General features: G+C 35.5%; 1 protein-coding gene across 1 annotated transcript in view; it reads left to right on the top strand.

Moving 5' to 3' along the window:
* The window catches only part of CPNE8 (copine 8), a 209,546-nt gene that overhangs the window by 153,436 nt on the left and 33,413 nt on the right, over positions 1-22,697 (top strand). Inside the window, exons 14-16 of the mRNA XM_014868145.3 lie at positions 6,722-6,768; positions 12,645-12,826; positions 19,545-19,672. Coding sequence (XP_014723631.1) covers positions 6,722-6,768; positions 12,645-12,826; positions 19,545-19,672 — 357 coding nt within the window. The remainder of the gene's footprint in view (positions 1-6,721; positions 6,769-12,644; positions 12,827-19,544; positions 19,673-22,697) is intronic.

Raw genomic sequence — 22,697 nt, 5'->3', positions numbered from 1 at the left:
TGGTAGGATGGGCGGGTTTATCACCGACATTGCTTAGAATTGCTGGTGTGTGGTGATATTAAAACCTAGACTGTATATTAGTAGATTACGTTATTGTTTTGAAGTTATCTACAGACAGTGGGCCTCCTACTGCCTACACCGATTGGAGATTCATTGTCTTATCCTTGACACACCACTAACAAACACTATGGGAAGAATTAATGAAAAAAAAAAACACATATTAATGTAAAGAGAAAACTGGCCTTTCTGACCTAACAGAGGAAAAGATTAATATGAATGAGAAGATGACGTGGGTTGCTCAAGAGATTTGTCCTCCAGCATGCAGAATATTTGTTATGTGCGGGTGCTTCAGGGTTTTATTTCTAGTAACTAGAGGACTTCAAAGTAGCTATCGTCTCTTTATCACAGGAGACAATTGAGACTCAAAGACTTGGTAATTTTGCAAAGGAGTCAACTAACTAGCTAGTTGTGATTCTGGGATGCAAACTCCAATCTTTCTGGGACTGGTTCGGTGGCACAGTGGTTAAGTTCACGTGTTCCGCTTTGGCGGCCCGGGGTTCCCCGGTTCGGATCCCAGGTGTGGACATGGCACCACTTGGCAAGCCATGCTGCGGCAGGCGTCCTACATATAAAATAGAGGAAGATGTGCACGGATGTTAGCTCAGGGCCAGGCTTCCTCAGCAAAAAGAGGAGGATTGGTGGCAGATGTTAGCTCAGGGCTAATCTCCCTCAAAAAACAAAAATTAAAATTAAAAAAGAGAAAAAAGTTCATAATCTTTCTATGAGACATCATTGCCTCTTCAGCACCTACCTCATTTTAAATGAGATTCTATTGGATAGTGCTTCTATTTTTGTTTTGGGGGTTATTTTTTATTTTATTTGTTTTGATTATGGCACTTATGAGATATTTTCTAAACTAATCGTTTCCAAAAAGGTTGGCCATCTTTCATACCTTTCATAATAAGGAGTTATTGAACTGCAGCAAGATCAGCCTACCTCCTTGTGAAGTTGTGCTTTGGAACAACCTTGTATTAAAAAAAATAGTGACATCAGTCTTCAGAGTCTGGAGAAGGCGCAAAGGTCTGTTAATTGATGGATACTGGATTTAATGAGGACCAAGAATGTTCTCATCAACAGCTGAAGAATCACATCACTTACCTTCAGTTTCTTATTCTTCTTACTTTTGACATTTCATGGATCCCCTAGAAATCTAGAATGTTGGCAAGGATAGAGAGGAAAATAAGGCAGGGGCCAAAGCTTACAATTACTTCATTAGAGGGATTTTTCTTTTTTTGAGGAAGTATCCAGAAAACACCTTCTAACAAGGTTAGATATTCTATTCATGGTACAGTTTTGGGTAGGGCAGGTTGGGACCTTAGTAGCTGGTGTTAAGGAAAGGAAATATGACATGGGAGGGTCAGATTCTGAGAAATAACCTGAAACTCTGGTAGATCCAGAAATATGATAAGCACTGCACTCCTAGTTTTCAAAAAAGTATGCTAAACTTGGGTCTCCAAAAACTAGCATCAATAATGGTGATAATAATCATGACAATTATTTATTGAGTGCCTACTAAGGACAGATGCTTTTCTAGTCCTCACAGCAACAATCCAAGGAAAGCTTATCATCTTTAACTTATTACAAATGAGGTATAGAGAGGTTAAATAGCTTTTCCAAGATCACATTGCAAGTAGGTGAAAGTACTTATATTTGAATTTGTATTTGTGCATCTCAAAGCCTGCCTTCATTCTAGCAGATCTCACTTGTTGAGGGCAGTTCATCCTGTGAGTAGTTTATGGATGTGGAAAGCAGGAATTTTGAAGATGCAGCAAAATTTTGAATCAGACAGCCATCTGTGTTGTCATTCAGATAGTTGAACTACTTTTAAGAAAGGAGGAAAAGATAAGGTGGAAAAAGATTGAAGATTTAGCCAGTGGTGAGCTCAGGTCAAGAAGGATTAGGTTGATAATAGTGCTTGAGGCAAGTGAACCACAGGTTCAGGGAAGGTTCCAGAACCCATGTGTGGCCTAGAGTACATGTCAGTAAATCAAGGCAGAAGCGTAGCCTTGGTGCCAGCAAGGCAAGAATGAGAGGGATAGTAGAGTTGGATGGGCATCTTAACTACATTTTTGGGTTCTACATTCCAACAGCTAGTGGATCTGAATCTGCATTTCTCAAGATTAATTTAAAGGAAGGGTGGAGAAAAGTTCATCTTTCATGTTGCTAATATTCAATTTGTACAACTGAACAGAATTTGAAATTGGAAAGAAAGTAAAACAATCCTTCTGCAAACTCCCATCACAGTTATTAGTTCTCAATAATTAATTCATAATGATAGCTATAGAAAAGTTATCTAAGATGGTATTACTCTTTGTGTGTGTGTCTGTGTGCGTATGTATGTGTGTGTGTAGTTCTCTTTGACATGCACATATATACTTGTTTTCTGTGGATCTTTGCTGTGCTAGTTAAATCTTCCATCTTGGCATCTGATTTATCTGACATTCACATCTTTTAAAAAGGTGGCAGAATTGGGGCTGGCCCCGTGGCCGAGTGGTTAAGTTCGCGCGCTCCGCTGCAGGCGGCCCAGTGTTTCGTTGGTTCCAATCCTGGGTGTGGACATGGCACTGCTCATCAAACCACGCTGAGGCAGCGTCCCACATGCCACAACTAGAAGGACCCACAACGAAGAATATACAACTATGTACTGGGGGGCTTTGGGGAGAAAAAGGAAAAAAATAAAATCTTTAAAAAAGAAAAAATTTTAAAAAAGTGGCAGAATAAAACAGGGACATTTTCCAAGTATATATTTTAGCAGTACTAGGATGTATGCATTGGGAAGTCTCTCGTGATGTCACTACTAACTCATGAAATTTGGCAGGCATGCCTTTTTTTCTATTCTAGAATATAGAACTCCTTTCTGAGTTTCTTGAAATCCTGCTCTTTCTTGTCTGCTTCTAAAACATAAAATGACAGCCAAAGTAATGCTTGCTAAGCAAAATGTTTTGAGGATTTATATGTGATAGTTTTATGAATATTCTGTCAGAAGACATCTTGTGTCAATTCAGATGTTTTGCTTTGACACGATTGATTTTTTTTTCTGTAACATTAGACTTCAAGCAATATTAAACACAAAGTAAATAAATAAAAAACACAAAACAGGAACAGGGTTACTGATGAAGATGTTTTATTTGATTTCCTTTTAGGACATAAATCACTTATCAAAGTCTTCAATAAATCTGTCTTATAGCCTAAGGTTATAGTATTGCTAACAACTTTCTTTAAAACTTTTACTAGTTAATATTTTCAAAATTCATAGAATGTGACACTGTAGGGTAAGTATACATTATAATATGAATAGAACTCTTAGGAATCATGGGAATGAACAGCTGGTATCCACAGTAAATGCACAATTGAGTTATAGGCTGTGCTATTATGAATTCAATGATAAACTGCTGTGCTGTTTTGTCGTTGTTTTTAATAGTAGAAAGCTGGAATTGTAAGTTCTAAGAGTTCAAGGATAGTGTTTAGTCTGCTCCCATTTTCTGTTTGTCACTTAACATAGTGCTTGGCAATCAGAAGATGCTCAATAAATGATTGTTGAATTGCAGTTTTTTAAATGGAAAAATCCAAATGGTGTGATAATAGGCTAAAGGACCATCACAAGCATGAAATGTTTTCCATAATGAGCCATCATATTTCCCTTCTGGTTTGAATACTGCTGATTCAAAACAGTAAAGGAGTGAGATTCTTTCTGACACGCAGAATAAGGCAAAGAATTCATCAAACCTCAAAATCAATCAACCACTAGATATGCATCAAGGATTCTGTTTTACTTGAGATTCTCTGTTGCACCATGATTACCAATTGGTCTTAGTTATCATTTAGTGCTAATTGCACCAATCTTTCATACTTAGTCTTGGAGGGTCCTAGGCTTCAAAGCTTCAAAGATACTCTTGGTGCTGCCTTCCTTCCCCCCTCCCACCACTCCCTCTCTCCCCTTCCCTCCTTACTTTTCTTCTTTCCTTCCTTCCATCCTTCCTTCCTTCTTTCCTTCCCTCCTTCCTTCCCTCCTTTCCTTTTTCCTCACTTCCTTCCCTCTTTCTTTTCTCTTCTTTTCTTTACACTTCACTTTTTTGTAGCTAATCTACTTGGTTTTGTAGTTTAGTTTGTTTAGCTAACTAGAGATTTCAGTAAGGTAGTTTAACAACAAATATCTTCTTTCTCTTTTTTCATTCTTGTGTGCAGTATAGTTCTTTGGTTAGTAACCATACCTTTGCTTTGTAGCTTTGCTAGGCACAATTTTAGCTTTGAAATGACCTCTGTGTCTCTAATTATTGAACTAATTCTAATTATCCAATTAATGCTTCTAAGAAGTTGGTGGTTATGCTATATATCCTGGGCTAGCCTGGAGAGCGTATTAGAAACAATTATAAATGAATGCATTCACTCGCTCAATAAATACAGTGATGTTCCAATATGTGGAAAGTATTGTGCAGACATTGTTATAAGAGAGAGTTGATCAAGGCATGGTGTCTATCCCTACAACCTAAGGGAGATTGATCTAAAGACTCAACTCCCAAACTGACCTTTATGATGTGCTAAAACATATGTTCCTGAAGCTCAAAGTTATTTATTCATTCCTAGGGAGGTTTCATTTGAATAAAATAACGTAGAAAGGCATTTATACCCATAACTTTGTCATTATGTATTTAATAACATACTTGATAGAAGGACAAATTTGCTCAAGCATGAGAATTTGTGCTGGCATCTTTATCATTAAGGATCTCTGTGTAGTATCATTTTTAGGTTTGTAACATAGTAATCGCTATCCTTTATACAGCCAGGCAGTTTACAAATAGTTACTTGTAGAAATAGAGCAGTATAGAGATTATGAATATGACTTGAGGTTAGATGTGAATTCAAATTCTAATACTGGTATTTATTACTCATGTGGAAAGTTATTCAATTTTGTGAGCATAGATTTCTTTGTCTGTAAAAGGAGAATAAGAGTATCGTCTTTTAAAAATTATGTGGTTAATTGATGTAAGCTATGTAAAAACACATTATATGTAATGTAACGTGTATGTATATAATGAGTTATATGTATATAATATTTCATGTAGTTTTTCTATCAGCCCTTGCTTTATTATTGTGTTCCAGGCACCTGCCCCCTGAGAGTTTTGAAACTTGGCTAATGTCAGCAACTGGGTTGCTGGGATTTAAACCTAGTTCTTTCAGACACAAAAGCTATTCCCTTTCTAATACACCAGCCACACTACCCTGTATTACTGTTCTCTCCTTAGCAGCAGAATGACAAAGCAATATGCTGATGGTGTCTGTTCTTTTCAGTTCCTCAAAGGAATCTATTATCTCAAAATGTTCTCCCAAATGTCTCACTATATTCTTCTTCTAAAAGTTTTTAACTCATTTTGGCTCATACTGGTTGGTGTTATACTCCAAATTAGCCTATATTCTTAACCTATAAACCTAATTTCTACTCTGAGGAATAAAATTACTGTATAGCTATAAAGAGATTCTATATTAGTTTTTGTTAAATGTAAAGCACAAAAGGTTGTTCATTTCTTAGGAAAAAAAAATGTATGAATTTGTTTCAATACCCAAATAGTTCTAAGGGTCTTTTAAGCTGAATTTTTAGACAAAGAAGGAAATAGTACTATACTTTATACTAAGAGAACTCCAAGGGACTCTATGCTGTAGTGCCCATCATCATCATCTTCATCATCATCATCACCATTTTAACAACAATTCCAGACTCTGAACTATGAAATCAATTGTGCAGTATGCCAAAAGTAATTCGTTACTAAAGATAGTCTAAGTACTCATTTTTTCAAATGATTTACCATTTAAATTAAAAATTATCTTTTAAACTAGATGTGATTGCAGTTTATCCCAGTAATCAGATCATTGTCACTTATTTGTGTTTTTATGACCTCTTTGGTGAAAAAGAGGTGGAATTACATATAGAAAGAGGCACAGGTCTATGCAAAGGAGTGAATTTTTATTTGAATACCACCTCTTTGGTTTCTATCAGAAAAAAAATAATAACCCAACAAAACAACTTTTAGTAACTACCATATGCTGAAAATTTCAAGTGTATGTATATAACCAATTTCATCTATATAAATATTTATCTATCTCTATAAACACACACATACACACAGGAAGGCTGTGAGCACTGAGGGATAGATGGGTATCTAAAATATTATGCCTTTCTGAAGAAAACAGAAGAAAATCCTGTGTTTTCAGGAGTGTTGGAAAGAATTACATAGTTTAAGGAATGATATTATTAGAGATGATTTTAGCTATGTCACACTTTTAAGGGCATAATAATTTCACATTGACTACAGAATAGTTTTGAAATCAATAATAAATGCTGACATTAGAGACTGGCAAATAATTATTTGCAATTTGACTTCTTCATTATGAGCCCCTCACTTAGTTATTATGCTCCCGTATAGGAAGCATTTTTATTCCCGACACTTTATTTTTCATTTTACAGTCGTGTGATTGTAAAGGTATTTTGCCAAGTTCTTACCCTGTAAAACTGCCTATCTGATGCTACCAAGTGTGAACTGTACCATAGTTGCTATTAATAACATTTAAGAAAATTAGTGATATTAAAAAATATAACAGATGGAAAGCAAACTCCTTTCTATGAGGTTATTTAATTATTAATGATTCTTATTTACTTATATTCTAGAACGCAAATCAATTTCACGGTGGCTATTGATTTTACAGCATCGAATGGTGAGTATTATGACTATCCCCCAATAAAAATTATCAGCAATTAAGTGAAAAATAAGTATATATTTTCGTGAGGTTAGATCTTTTATTCCTACAATTTCATGTAAAATTCAGATAATTTTTGTTTTCTCTTTAATACTATGAAATAGTTTAGGTATAAGAAAGACTACAAGAAATACAGCATAAGTGCATAATAGTCCCCTTCAAATTTATTAAGTATTAAAATATTCTCATTTTTGCTTCACATATCTTTTAAAATTTTAGATCTAGTTAAGCTCATTGTGTACCCCTACTCCATTTCTTTTACCCCCCTTCTCCATGCGTAGCTATAATTCTGAAATGTGTCTAATTATAATCCTCATTTTTATAGTACTTTTGTGTATATTAAACTATGTAAGTGAAATTCAAGTACATGTGTCTTATGTAACTTGCTTCATTTTTACTTGATTATTTATTTTTAAGAATTACTCATGTTAACACATTTATATTTAAATTAATTCAGGGGGACTGTCATACAGTACCCTATGTGTGGATATTCATAATTTGTGTATCAAAAGTTTTAAGGAAGAAAAGACTGGGCTTTTAATTTTATTTTAAAGTAACATTGTTTCAAATGGAGCAATCTAAAATATAGAAGAGGACAGAACACTTCCAAGTTCATTCTATGAGGTCAGTATTACCTTGATACCTAAACCAGACAAAGACAGCATAAGAAAAGAAAAATTAAAGGTCAATATCTTTTATGTACTGCATATAAAAACTCTCAACAAAATATTAACAAACTGAATCCAGCAACATATGAAGAGAATTATATGCCCTGACCATGTAGAATTTATGCCAGGAATGCATGGTTGGCTGAGTAGTCAAAAATAAAGTAACATTATGCACCATATCAATAGAAGAAAATGTGAAAACCACATGATCATCTCAATTGATGCAGAAAAAGCCTTCAAGAAAGTCCAAAACACTTTCATTATAAAAACACTTAATAAACTAGGAATAGAAGTTGACTTACTAACCTTGTGAAGGGAAAATATGAAACACCCATGCTAATATCATACTGAAGGGTGAAAAGTTGGATGTTTTCCCCCAAAGATGACGAATAGGACCAGAATGTCTGCTCTTGCCACTTCTCTTCAACATTGTACAGGAAGTCGTGGCCAGAGCAATTAAAGAAAAGAAAAGATATCCAGATTGAAAAGGAAGGAGTAAAACTATTTCATTTGCAGATGACATAATCTTATATATGGGAAAATATAAGGAATCCACTAAAAATCTAGGTGAACTAGTAAATGAGTTCAGCAAGACTGAAGGATAGAAGATCAAGATATAAAAATCAGTTATTTTTCTATACCCTTCCAATGAACAATCTGAAAATGAAACTAAGAAAACAGTTCCATTTACAATAGTATCAAAAGGAATGCAATACTTAGGAATAAAGTTAACCAACTAGTGCAAGACATAGTCTAAAAACTATATTTTGAAAAAGTTGAAAGAAACTGAAGATCTAAATAAGTGGAAATATGTGCCATGTTCATGGATTGAAAATTCAACATTGTTAAGATGGCAGTATTTCCCAAAGTGATAGACAAATTCAATGCAATCTCTATCAAAATCTGAAAGGCCTTTTTTTAAGAAAAGAATAACTAACCCAAAAATTCATATGGAATTTCAAAGGACCCAGAAGAGCCAAAGCAGACTTGAAAAAAAAAGAACAAAGTAAGAAGAGTCACACCTCCCATTTTTGAAACTTATTACAAAGCAGCAGTAAAGAAGACGTGTGATGCTGGCCTAAAGACAGATATTTGGATCAATAAAGTAGGATTGAGATTCCAGAAATAAACCTATGTGTCTAAGCTTAACTAATTTTGAGAAGGGTGGCAAGACAATTCAATGGGGACAGAATAGTCTTTTCAACAAATGGTGCTGGGACAACTAGAGAGCCATATGCAAAAGAATAAAGTTGGACCCTTACCTCACATCATATACAAAGTTAATGTGAAATAGATCAAAGACCTAAAAGTAAGGGCTAAAATAATACAACTGTTTGAAGAAAACAAGGATACGTCTTCATAACCTTGGGTTTGGCAATTAATTCTTAGATATGACACCAAAAACATGAGCAACAAAAGAAGGAAATAGATAAATTGAACTCCATCAAAATTAAACCTTTTATGCTTCACAGGGCACTATTAACAAAGTGAGAGGACAAACCTCAGAATGGGAAAAAATATTAGCAAATCATATATCTCATAGGGGACTTATATCTAGAATGTATAAAGAACTCTGTTAACTCAATAAGAAAACAAATAACCAGGTAAAAAACGGAATAGACGCTTTTTCAAAGAAGAAATACAAATAACCAATAAGCACATGAAAAGGTACTTGGCATACTTAGGCATCAGGAAATGAAGATCAAGACCATCATGAGATACTATTTCACACCCACTAGGATGGCTATAATCCAAAAGTCCGATAACAGCAAGTGTGCGTGAGGATGTGGAGAAATTATAACCTTCATACACTGCTGGTGAGAATGTAAAATGGTGTAGCCACTTTAGAAAACACTTTGGCAACTCCTCAAGTTGTTAAACATAGAGTTACCATATGAACAGCAAGTCCACTCCTAGATAGACACGCAAGAGAGGCGAAAACATAGGTCCATACAAAAACGTATACACAAAATGTTTATTGCAGCACAATAGCTAAATTGTAGAAGCAACCCAAACGTCCATCAACTGATAAATGGATGAACAAAATATGGTATATTCATACAGTGGTGGAATGCTATTCAGCAATAAACAAGAATAAACTATGAAGTGCTGACACATGCTATAACATAGATGAACCTTGAAATCGTTATGCTAAGTGAAAGAAGCTAGTCACTAAAGACCACATATTATGTGATTCTATTCATGTGAAATGTCCAGAATAGGCAAATTAATAGAGACGGAAAGTAGATTAGTCATCATTTAGGGCTGGGGCAGATGGAGTGATAAGGGAGTGATATTAATAAGTATGGGGTTTCTTTTTGAGGTGATGAAAATGTTCTAAAGTTGGCTGTAGTGATTGTTATACGTATCTGTGAATATACCAAAAGTCATTGAACTGTACATTTTAAATGGGTGAATTGTAAGTTATGTGAATTATATCTCAATAAAGCTTTTTAAAAAAGAATCTATTCATGTGATTTTTTACAAAGGCATAGTGTACCTCTAAAACAAAATCAGATATAGTTTGATAATATTCAGGATTTAAAATATTACAAAATCCTTAAGTAAAGAATTATGGTTATGAGTAAGGACTATAGAATCTGGCTGCCTAGATCATATTCTAGTTTACCAATTATTGCTGTGTGATTTGAGCAACTTATTTAATCTGAAAAATGGGTATAATAAAAGTACCCATGTCATAAGCTTGTTGAAAACAGATTAAGTGAGATATGAAGTAAGGTGTTCAATACATGCTAGATTTCCTGCTATTATAATAATAATTATTATTCACTGGGCCGCAACCTTATCAACCTACTACAAGGTCATTCTTCATATGTGTTGTTGCAGAGACAGAGGTGGTACACACATGGTCCCAGATTCAAGGAATTGACTATGAATTTGGCAGTTTTTTAGTTGCCAGATTTTGTGATGCAGAACTCAAGAGCCTTGATAGTAGGAGAGGAAGGACACTAAGGGCTGGCACAAACAAGGAGGGTTGTCTAGTGCGTGTGAGACATAAACTGGAGGAGAAGAAAGTGAATTTCGGGACAGGGTGGCAACTTGACAGGTAGAGTTGGGAAGGAAGATGCCATTAGTGGTACAGTGAAGAGACTGGTCTGGATGAAGATGCTGGAAAGAGCTAGGCGACATCTTCGAATGGGTAAGATGAGGCCCTGCTATGCATGATAGGCTAAGATGTTTAGACATGCTGGGGTATTAGTGGCATTTTTACTTTAACATTAAGTTATGGTTTTCTTAGTGAAATAGAGTTAGTTGCCATATTGTAATCCATTAGGTAACAACTCTTCTTATATTTGAGAGTTGTGTTAAATAACCACTTAGTCAAGTGATGGTTTTGCTTATCTGTGGCTCCAATGGACTTTTGACCAAGTGGCAAAATCCCTGCTTTAGAAGGAAATGTCAAAGAAAAATTGCACCAGAGAAATTAAATAGGCGAGGAAGACAGTATTCAGTACCATTGCAATAGAGATCGAAGCTATAGCAATTCAAGAGAGATATTGCACTCAACTCCTCCAAAACAAAAGGGGAGAGGGTTTTGAAGTGCTGTGGTCAATTAGTGAAAAAGTCCTGGGGGACAGTAGAGGGGAGATTGGTCTGTGTGTTCACGCCATCTGTGTTCGCTAATTAGCATTTAATGAGGTTCAGTTCCTACCCTCCCACAGAGCCTGGGAGATAGGAGTGCTATTATTCTTGATGATGACATTTCAAAGGGAGGGCTCCCAGGTCCTAGACATTCCTGGGTTGTAGAAGATTTGAGATACATCTCAAAGGATTTACAATTGCAAATTTTCTAAAGTAAATGCTCGAAGAAAAGGGATGTCAGGGGCCTATAGTCAGGAGAAAACTTTCTACAGTTTAGTCAAGCTGAGGGGCACGTTAAGACCTTCTTGGTCAGAAGACACTTTTTTAGAAATTGTGTCATGTGGAACCAGCCCTTGGATGCTGGTAACCCTTTGGAAATATAAATGCATTTACACAATAAATTATTTTTAGACCAAAAATGTGCTGGGTTTAATTATATGTATTATAAACCAAGGGGAGATCTCTCCTTTATTTTGTTTCTCTTTCAATCTCAAGCGCTTATTATTATTGTTTTTCCTAATCAGAAAAGAACTATGCCCTGAGGCTTTCCTTCTCCAGGCAGTGTTTTAATGTAGAATTGAGCATTATGTGCTGTTGCAAGTCCCAATTAACTTTCCATTTTCACTTAAGAAATAAATGGACTTTCAGGCTGCCTTTGTGCTGGTGATTAGGGCAACTCAATGTGAATCTCAATGTGTCTGAGTGATAGCACATATATTACTTTCTCTCAAATTCATCTCTATTCTAATGCAGCATCCTACATAGTATAAGCATATTGAAAATTCAGAACCTTGTGGATGACCCAGACAATAATAACTGTAGCAGTTAAACCTTACATTTCTATGGTACTTTATTATTTTTAGTCATTTCCGCACGTATAATCTCATTGGTGCTCCCAGTAAACACTGTGGTAGGATTTATTGCAGGCAGTTTATAGATGTTGTCCTGCAAATGGCAAGACTCAACTTTGAGACCTCTGCTTCCTAGCTTAATGTCTAGTGAGAAACTAAATAATTTTTCAGATCTAGACATTTAAACAGCTTGAATTTGAAAATCACTGTGCTCTTCTTTTTTCAGTAAGTTGTGATATTTCTCAAATATCCAATTTATGTTTGTGATACAGTTTGAGGAAGGCCTCATACTTATTGAAGTCCATTAAATCGTTTGGGTCCTCTGATTATAGGCATATAGATTCAAGCTAAAGTCACATTTTTTGAAAAAATAAAGATGACAATAAAATAAGATTAACGAAGTCTTTTGTACTTCTTCTGGAACCGAAACTCAAGAATAGCCTGTGGCATTGACAGTGAGGAATAATTTCTTTAAATATCTGCATATGCTTTGGTTTATCTTTGGGAAACTTTCTGTGAGTCTGATAGAATGTAACAAATATTTCTCTGTTAATATCCATCCAGAAAGAAACTGTTTGATACACTGTGAATGTAGGCAGAAAAGCATAATTTTAAATATTTCATTCTGAAGTAGATATTAAGAAAAATGTTGTCAAAAAGAGTACATCCTTAGCATGATCTCTCATGTGTGGAATGTTTTTTCTGTCATCAGGCAATCCTGCCCAGCCCACTTCTCTCCACTACATGAATCCTTACCAACTGAATGCCTATGGTATGGCGCTGAAAGCGGTGGGAGAAATCGTTCAAGATTATGACAGTGATAAAATGTTCCCAGCTTTAGGTTTTGGTGCAAAACTGCCTCCAGATGGAAGGATATCTCATGAGTTTGCTTTGGTAAGAATATATCACAAGGGTTTGATATTTTGAAAAAATAACATGTCGGATCTTTGAATATTGGTTGGCTGCTTATGCTTTAGTCAGTCATGTAGCAAGGTTTTTTGACTGTAGACTCAGCTCAATACTGGTAAATGATTGATTTAGGAGTGTGATATTAATGGGAAAAAAAGACAGCTAAATAGATTAGCAATAAATCTACTTAAAGTACCTCTGATTTATAAAAAGGAGATCTCTTATCATTATCTATTACTGCCTAACAAACCTCCCTAAAACCTCCAGGCGTAAACCAACACCATTCAATTATGTTCGTGATTTGTGGGTTAGAAATTTGAGCAGAATACAATGGGGGATGCTGCGTTTCTTCCGAATGTCTGGGGCCTCACCTGGGATGGCTTGATTGGCTACAGGTGGCTGGAATTGTTTGACTGGAGCCATTTATCTGGGCTTCATTCTGGCTGTCAGTTGAATACCTCAGTTCTTCTCGATGTCCTGTCTTCTGGGACACTAGCATGTCCTCTAATATGGCTTCTTTGCTCAGGTCTGATGCCCGAGCTGAGATAGCTGAAATAGCTGGGTTGCCTGGACATCTCCCCCTCATTCTACATACAACCTGTCCACGTGGTTTTCATGGGCTTCATCACAATATGGTGGTCTCATGGTAGTCAGATTGCTGGCATGGCAGCCAGCTTCCCCAGAGTGAGTATTCTAAAAGGCGGGGACAGAGGCTACCGAGTTCTTTATACCATAGCCTGGCAAATCCCAGAATGCTGCTTCTGCCACATTCTCTTCGTCAAGTGAGTCACTAAGGCCAGTCCAGTTTCAAGGTAGGGGAAGTAACCTTCACCTCTCAATGGGAGGCGTATCAAAGAATGTGTGGCTGTCCATAACCTACCATCTTCTAAAACGATATTTCAAATTTAAAGGACTAGTTACAGCTGGAATGAATTTTTTCAAATGTGAAGCAACACTTATGGCTATAATTAATTATGATTCAATATAATGGAATGGATGTGAATGAAATAAATATTTCTCTAGTTAATGTTTAATTTACGTAGGTCTACTTCCATAATGTATGGTTACAGATAAGCAGTGTGCTGCAGTCTACCTTCAAAATAAACTCCACACGGATAATGCTTGTAGCCCCAGGCAGCCTTAGTCTTGCTTATACCTTCTGATAAAAATAAGGGGAAAATCCATATAGGAATGATTAGCTATCATTTTGGAAAAAATTTAGCTTTTCCTAATAGAAATGCCTGCCTAGCCTACCCTCTATGTTGTAAAAGGTAAACTGTCCTATCACCAATACTTTTTAGGTCTTTGTTTGTTGTTTTTATTATTACGAAAGCAATGTGTGGTCATTATAGGGATTTGTTTTTTAAGTTCTGCAAGCAAGATAGACAAAAATATCAACTGTTTATTGAGTAATTACTGAGTATCGAGCTCAGTACTTTACACTTGTTTCCTTCTGTAATCTTCATAAAATCCCTGCGTGGTAGACATATCATGGCTATCACATTCACCAGTCTGGCAAGTGCCACTCATGTGACTACAGAAAGAAGTGTGCACTCAGGAGTTATATGCCTCAGCTCAGAGGCCCAGAGGTCAGCCAGGGTTCCATGGGACTTGAACCCAGATCAATCTTATTTTAAAATCCATTCTCCTAACCACCACCAAACCACATTTTATAAAAGTACCTGCAATGCTCCCTCTCCAAAATGTGCTTTATTAACACCATGATGTATATGCGTATACATATATACACACACACACGCACTTCCAGAAGCTTTTAAGTGATTAGATTTCATCTTCCTTAAATGTATTTTAAGAGCAGTATTTTTGCATTTTTATTTCTATACTTGCTTTTCTTTCTTTGTTTTTTTTTTTTCCTGCTTTATCTCCCCCCAATCCCCTGGTACATAGCTGTATATCTTAGTTGCAGGTCCTTCTAGTTGTGGCATGTGCGATGCTGCCTCTACGTGGCCTGACGAGCGGTGCCATGTCCACGCCCAGGATCCGAACCAGTGAAACCCTGGGCCACCACAGCGGAGCGCTAGAACTTAACCACTCGGCCATGGGGCCGGCCCCTATACTTGCTTTTCTATTTCATCACCCGTACAGTTTCAGGAAAGGTTGCTGAAGGGTTTAATTCTTTCTTCCATAAGAGAACCCACATGCCACACTCCAAATGTCATATAAAAATAAATATCTGTTGGGATTTTGTTGTGTCTTAGAGAATTAAAATCTCTCAGAAACTTACAAGACCATGAAAATCACTCATGTGATCCTCAGTCTTAAATACCTCAGGAACAAGGTCATGAGCTATTTTAAAGCCTAAGAAAAGGAATGATTATGTTAAACTAAAGGAGGTTTATTAATTTTCCTTCCATAAGTTTCTTCTTACCCTCATGTATGATTTTTTTTTCCTTTTTGTCTCCCTCTAATCCTCGCCTTCTCTGCTTTCCTTACTTCCACATTCATTCCTTTTAACCAAACCTATGCAAATATCTACTGGTAAGGAAGAATTTTTTTTTAATTATTTGCATCTTAAACAATTCTTTGAACTCAACTCAAGTAGTTTTAGGATAGAGATCTTACCCTTTTAAATTTATGAAAAGTAGTCTCCCATGTTGATGATGAAAACGATGATGATAGTGATGATAATGCCTCAAATTTAATATTACCTAAAGATTATATTATTTTAATTTTTTTCAAAGCACTTTTGTTTTCTTGGTTAAGTAAGACAGATAAGGGTTAACTAGGTCTTCAATGAGACAGTATTTGATTTGATTTCTGCTCAAGTGTTCTGTGTTAACCTCCTCCTAAATAAGTGTAATACACATTTCTATAGGTGCCGAAAATGGCAAATATGCAAACTTCAGTCCCATGTCAATCTGGCAATTAATGTACTACCTAATGTTAACAAACCCTCATATTTCTATGGTGAGAATTTATGATATATATTCACAACTATTAATTTATTTTTCACACCAAGTTCAAACAATCTTTTAGATAGCAAGGGAGGCCTTTTAAAAAATTAAATCCTGGTTGTTGAGTTTTGGGCTAGAGCAAATGTTGAAATTGAGCTTTGCTCAATCAAAACGGTATCAGGAAAACCCCAGCTTTTCATGTGAAGGATGTATAAGGACAGATAGAGTAGGAACAGAAAAGAAAATGGAAAAGGAAAGGGAAAAGGTCCTGGAATCACCACTTTAGCACTTCTGGTTGTGAAAAGAGTAAGTCACTGCTCTCCTCTCATTGTGATTCTTGATGCTCCTTTTGGTGGTGTTATCACTGAAAACACCATACATAGTGGAGGGCTTTAGAGGAGGTATTTCTAGTGGGCATGTGGCCAGTGACCCTTAAAAGAAGGTCTTCTGCATCCATCAGTAGAGAAATGCTGCATCTGTCCAAGTGGTTTCTCCCACTAAATATCTAAAAGCACTTGCATACTTTTCACTTATTTTGGCATTTATAGAAATCTGTACAATTTAATATGCACGTGCATGCCTTTTCTTCCAACTAGATGCTAGCAATTTGGTAACCAAGGGTCTTTAGCACTGTATGCATAAAACAGAAGCTCAATAGATGTTTATTTATTGAATAAAAGGGAGACGTCTCTCAGCTTTTCCCCACAGTAAGCAATCTCTGGGCAGTAACAGATACATTTCAAAGATTAAGGCAACAGCTCCTCACAGCTTCTCTTCAGCATTTTGTCGGCGTGTTAGCTCTGCTGAAAAGTGTTACAGGCTGTAGGCAGTGACAGGGACGATAGGCTTCTCTCCCAAAACTGAATCTAAATCCCTGGTACAATCCCCCAGGGAGCCAGATGGAGAGAAAAATGAGGAGAGCTGGACGTTTCCCACTTACATCTGCGTGGTGGGGTCATTGCTCATTCATTTTAAATTCTGTTCTTTAGACCTTCTATGTGTTCTAGAAATTAACAATCAGTATTTGATAAATGGGAAAGGTTGTTGATTAAGAGGAAAATATAGGGCATCCATTGCCCTCTTCATTAATAAACAAGAAAATGGAAGGCACTTATTTTCAAAAACATCTTGTGTTTTACTTGTGTACTAGATCCACACATAAGCCTATTTTAATTTGTTTTAACAAGCAAAAAGTAATTTCCTGCATAATTATTTTAAGAAATTAGTTTTTAGAAAGACTTAAAAATCTATTTATAACTAGTTACAACTTTGTCATTAAGAGGAAAATCTCATTTTAATAGTTGTAAATGATTGAAAAGAATCCTGATGTAATACAAAGCATGTATTTGAAAGAATGTATAATTTTATGTGATAAAGCATTCTTATCATCCAAGGCATATGAGGAAATCCTAGAACAATTTATTACGGAATTAGGACTAAGGCAGAAATCAGTGCTTTAAATATTCCACAATGATGAATAGAATATCTAATGAATATCTTTCCACTAAGATAAATGACGTGGTGAGAAAAATGGTGACCTTGTTGTAATCTCAATTCTAGAGGAATAGAGGAGATATACAGTCTTATAGAGATGGAAACTCCCAGTCCAAATGTTAAAATGATCAAAAACTAGCTCAGAACTACCCTGGTTTGTAATTGTTCCCTTAAGGCAGATATATAATACATTTCTATTTGCCCAAAATCAATAATGAGTTTTAATTTTAATTAGCTTCATACTTTATCAAGGGAAAAGAACATTGTAAAATTTTATTTAAAAGAAGGTAAATAGGTCAGTTCAGATTAACATCAAAACCAACCATAAACTGCTTTATGTTAAATGTTAAACTTTTACATTTTAATTTCAGTCAATTTATGTAACCAATTTTGCAATACAAAGAGTTCTTTTATTATTTTTATGTTTTAAAAAATTTATGTGAGGGTTAATTAATAAAAAGTTTGAAGAAAAGACAAAATTAAAAGGAAAAAGCGGGTATAAATCCCTCTCTCACAAATGAAAACATTGAAGTAGTTGATAACTTCTGGCTTAGTTTTCTAAAATTCCGGTCTTTCAAAATGCTTAGGATTTCATAACGTGGTGGCCTGGTGGTGGTGAAGACATGGGGCTTTGGAATTAGACTCCGTGGGTTCGAATTGTAGCTTTCTCACTGGTGGTGTGTGACTTTGGGCACAATATCTAAGCTCTCAGTGCCTCAGTTTCTTCATCTGTAAAGTGGAGATAATGATAGTACTTTATCTACTTTTTTAGGATTGTTCTAAAAATTACATAATGTGAATAAATATTTTAATATAATGCTTTGTGTATAGAATTTGACAAACTTAATTATAAATTGCCAGTCACTTGTGATTGTTCAGGTGAAAACATACATGCTAAAATGATTGTTAATTATGTTAACAATCCTTAGTGTTTTAAAATATATCTACACATTTTTGTATATCCCCCCTCTTCCAGAGGGGCAGCCTGATTCCCTTTCCCTTAAGTGTGGACTGTACTTAGTGACTGATTTCTAGCAAATAGATTAAAGTAGAAGTAATGGTATGCGACTTATGAGACTGGGTCATAAAAGGCATTGGGGCCTCCTCCTTGCTCTCTCTCTTGGATTGCTCCTTCAGTGCAAGTTAGCTGCCATGTTGTGAGAACACTCAAGCTGCTCTATGCAGAGTTCATGTTGGTCCCCTGGCAGCAGCCATTTAAGTGAGACTTGGAAGCAGATCCTCCAACTTTGGTCAAGCTTTCAGATGACTGCAGCCTAGGTTAGCATCTTGACTACAAGCTCTAGAGAGATCCTGAGCAAGAACCACCAGGCTAAGCTGCTCCTGGATTCCTGACACCCCAAAAATGGGTGAGATAATAAATGTTTTAAGCGGCTAACTTTGGGGATAATTTGCTACGTAGCAATAGATAACTAATACACTGCCCGTTTGTGTTATTTGTGGAATCTGAACTAGAAGGATTAAACCCAATAATAACAAAGGATTCAAGGTACAAAAATCTAGCCTAGGTCTTCAGCTTTAAAGTTACCCTTAAGGATGCCATCTCCAGGATAGGAATCCCCTTGGTAGCAAGCTCCGTTTCCCTTGAACAACGTGGACATGTTCCTTTGATTTTTTTTCCTTTTAGCTTGCTTTGGTATTTCTCACACCAAATTACATTCCCTCTGCCACTTCTCTAGTTGGGGTTATCAACTGGGGTGTGAAAATGTGCATGTGGCAGATATTTTACATTTTTGCTTCTATAAGGTAAAATTGTTTGAATTGATAGCATTTATTTTTATTTTTTTTCCTGATTTTAATACATATCACTGCAGAAAACATGGAAAATATAGAATAGTTTAAAGAATGAAATAAAAGTCACCAATTATATAACCACCGAGAGGTAACCACTGTTAATATTTTGTTTACTTCTTTTCAGGATTTTCATATGTTCATATCTATGTGTACACAGACCTGTGTAAAATTAAAACAGTGTTAATTATAAAGTGTTGTGGTATTCAGCTTCTCAAGATTATTTGGAATTTTCTCCTGTCCTTTTTGGGAAGAGTATCCTTTTTTAATGATTGCACATTATATCAACATGTCACAATCTATGTAATATATTGCAATCTATTGTTGACCACTTTATTTATTTATTTAACTTTTTGCTATTATAAATATATAAATGAGTGTTCTTCCAAAAACCGTATGGATATCAATGTGTATTATTCTCTTTTTCAGTTGATCTTTAGACACTATTACATTTTTTGCTGTTTTTTGCCTGTAACTTTCTACAGAATGGGAACCCTCAAAACCCCTACTGTGATGGCATTGAGGGGGTCATGGAGGCTTATTATAGGAGTCTGAAATCCGTGCAACTGTATGGGCCAACCAACTTTGCTCCTGTAATTAATCATGTAGCAAGGTAAGTAGAAGTAAACAAGATATTTATTCTAGTGTACCAGGCCACAGTGAAATCGTAACATTATTGCTAGCGTGACTCCACAGATGAAAGTTTTCTTCTAATTCACCTCCAAGAAAGTGAGGAAAAAGATATGCAGTAGAAAGACTCTCCATTGAACTATCATGATACTTTGCTAAGAACTTTTACATCAAAATCTCAAGCAAAGGGGCCGGCCCAATGGCATAGTGGTTAAGTTCAGTTTGTTCCGCTTTGGTTGCCTGTGTTCACAGGTTCAAATCCCGGGCAGTGACCTACTCCACTGGTCAAGCCAGGCTGTGGTGGCGATCCACATACAAAACAGAGGAAGATTGGCACAGATGTTAGCTCAGGGCCATTCTTCCTCACCAAAAAACCTCTCAAGTGAAGAAACATACACTGGATTATGTTAAGACCTGTATTTATTCAACCATGGAAAATGTGAATTTGTTTCTGAAAAGGCACCTATGAGAGCAATAACAAGATTGATCATGATCTCAGCTGTGTAAATCATTTGCGTCTAATATTACATTCCATAGTAGCACAGAGATATTAAAAGACTGAATTCCAGGAAGATGACTGAAGACTTTCAGTGATATATAGGGCACATTATTTTAACCTCTCTGAAATTAATGTAATAGCTAATTTTATAAATTCCCAGAGCTCTACCTGTATATAGTACATAGTATTGAGATCAGAATATAATTGCTTATGACTCCAAATACGTGTTCTGAAAAAACTGTAAGGTGTAAAAATCTGTATATGCTTACTTATTTTTTTCATTGGAGCATAAATAAATTAGACATCACTTTAAAAATCTCTGAAAGCTTGGCTTGACCTAGTTGCAAATGCTATGAAACCCTGCCTTATTTTAGATAATCAAAAAACCATCGCTCTTGTATCTCATCTTCTTCTGAATATGTAGCCAGAACGTGAAGAAATACGGCATTTGGATCAATGTACACAGGCAGTATGAAACCTCAGTTCTCTGTTTGAAGGTTCTGGTACTTTACTGTCTCCCTATTGGACATCATCAACAACTTAAATGTGTTCTACTTTTCATTATCTGGGACGTGGACAAGATGCTAAAATACCCCTGCACCCGGAGCTGACCCCAGTGGAAGTCTCCTGTGGAAATCCACCTCGGGTTGACAGTGATACATTGATGATCATTCTCTGAGTGTGACCCTTTAGCTCAGGTTTTTCAAATAATTTCATCCACAATCTGTACTAAGCTATGAATTTTACGTCTCAACTCTGTGCACACATAACTAGGAAAAGATTATTTATGAAATTATATTTATCCTTATCTCATATTTTCTCTTTATTTCTAAGGTGTTCTGTTATTTTCAATTCCTTTTTCTAATGCAGGTCTTGACCCACAAATTGATTTCTGAATCCAGTAATGGGTCATTACTTGTAGTTTGAAAAACACATCCTAGCCTTTTGCATTAGCCTATATTAGTAGTGTTACCTGTATTCTATTTTCCTAGTTTTTTGATGGCTGTCAAATAATATTAGTGTAAGATAAATTATAGTTGGCTCTCACTCTCTCTCACATACTAACATACAGATCACTGTTTTTTATAAAAAGAGAAAAATGATAGGGCTTATTTTGTGTGAACTCATGCTAATTATTATAAATGTTCTTATCAATGCATACCAATTAATTTGCTATTTTTTGTCTTGGTACATCTCTACTGTAAAAGTTATGTTTTTAGATAAAATTTCTAGGTGCATTTCTAGACACCATTTAAAACTACATGCTCCACACTCTTCTATTACCATTTTTTATGTTTTGTCCAGCTTTTTAAAATTCTCAAATATAGAGGTAGTTGCCAACTAACACCTTCAGACTACTTGAAAATAATTCATGATCTAATAATTCTGTACTATTATTTTTTTAATGAGAAAAAATAAGAAACACAGTAAGATATGGCTTTTTTGGTGATCATCTTGTCCTTCCAATACAATTTGAATATCTCTTATTGTGAGTCTATATAAGAAATGCCTTTCTCCTTTCTTTTATCTTTGAGTTATGTTTAATTTTATTTCCAAGCTTTTATTAAGATAGGGAATTTGTATCTGACCCAAAATTATCATCCAAGAAATTTATCAACTAAAAGACAAGCTATTATTTGTTTCTAAATTAAAAGAAGTGCCTTAGTTACAGTGCGTATGACCTCTATTTATATAAACTCCTTGTGCATTTTGTGACTCTTAAATGCATTTCAACGGTACTTCACCATGCCCATGTATAGGAGGTAAGTACTCAACAGGTATCTAATAAATGGATTCTGTCAATGTTAAGATATTTGTCATTAAAACTTACTTTTTGCAAAGTCAAAAGCAAATACATGTTCATATTTTTTTATTTGCTTGAATTTTTTCCCCTTAAAAAGTGTGTTTTCTATATTGGTAAAAGCTTAGTTATTTATAATAGTTTTCTACAAACATTTTGAAGAATACTTATTGTTTTTCTTTTTAAGAATAATAATTTTAAGCACATGCTCATTTTTAGAACTGAAATCTATGTGGTAAGACTATTGACTTTTGAGAAAATATTAATGAGAGAACAATATTGTGAAATAGCCAAGACCCAAGGCGTCAACTTTATGAAACTTGAAGGTTTTATGTGCTATTCTGAGCCTTTCCAACCCCTTTCCTCTAATTTCCTGCTTTGCCAGTCCTTGATTCACAGAGCTGTAGGGGAACAGCCTTTCAAGTGATGTAGAAAATCCTGCTCAACATCCGTTGATGCCTTGTCACAAATTTAAACCCAAACACTTTAGTTTGGTATTCAAGAACTTCCAATATCCAACTACCACCCACTCATCCAACCTCATTTCCCTCCACATTCTCCCAAATGTACTGCACTTCAGTCGTAGAGACTTGCTACTTCTTCTGGTCTATGATGTCATTCCATGTCTACTTCTATCACAGCACTTACTAATTTGCTCTTACTCCATTGTTACATCTAGATCTTTTCTACATTAAAGACAGGAATTTT

The sequence above is a fragment of the Equus asinus genome, chromosome 22, assembly GCF_041296235.1.
Source record: "Equus asinus isolate D_3611 breed Donkey chromosome 22, EquAss-T2T_v2, whole genome shotgun sequence".
In the NCBI taxonomy this organism is placed as follows: Eukaryota; Metazoa; Chordata; class Mammalia; order Perissodactyla; family Equidae; genus Equus; species Equus asinus.
Note: the sequence above shows the minus strand (reverse complement) of the source record. Positions and strands in the feature narration are given on the sequence as shown.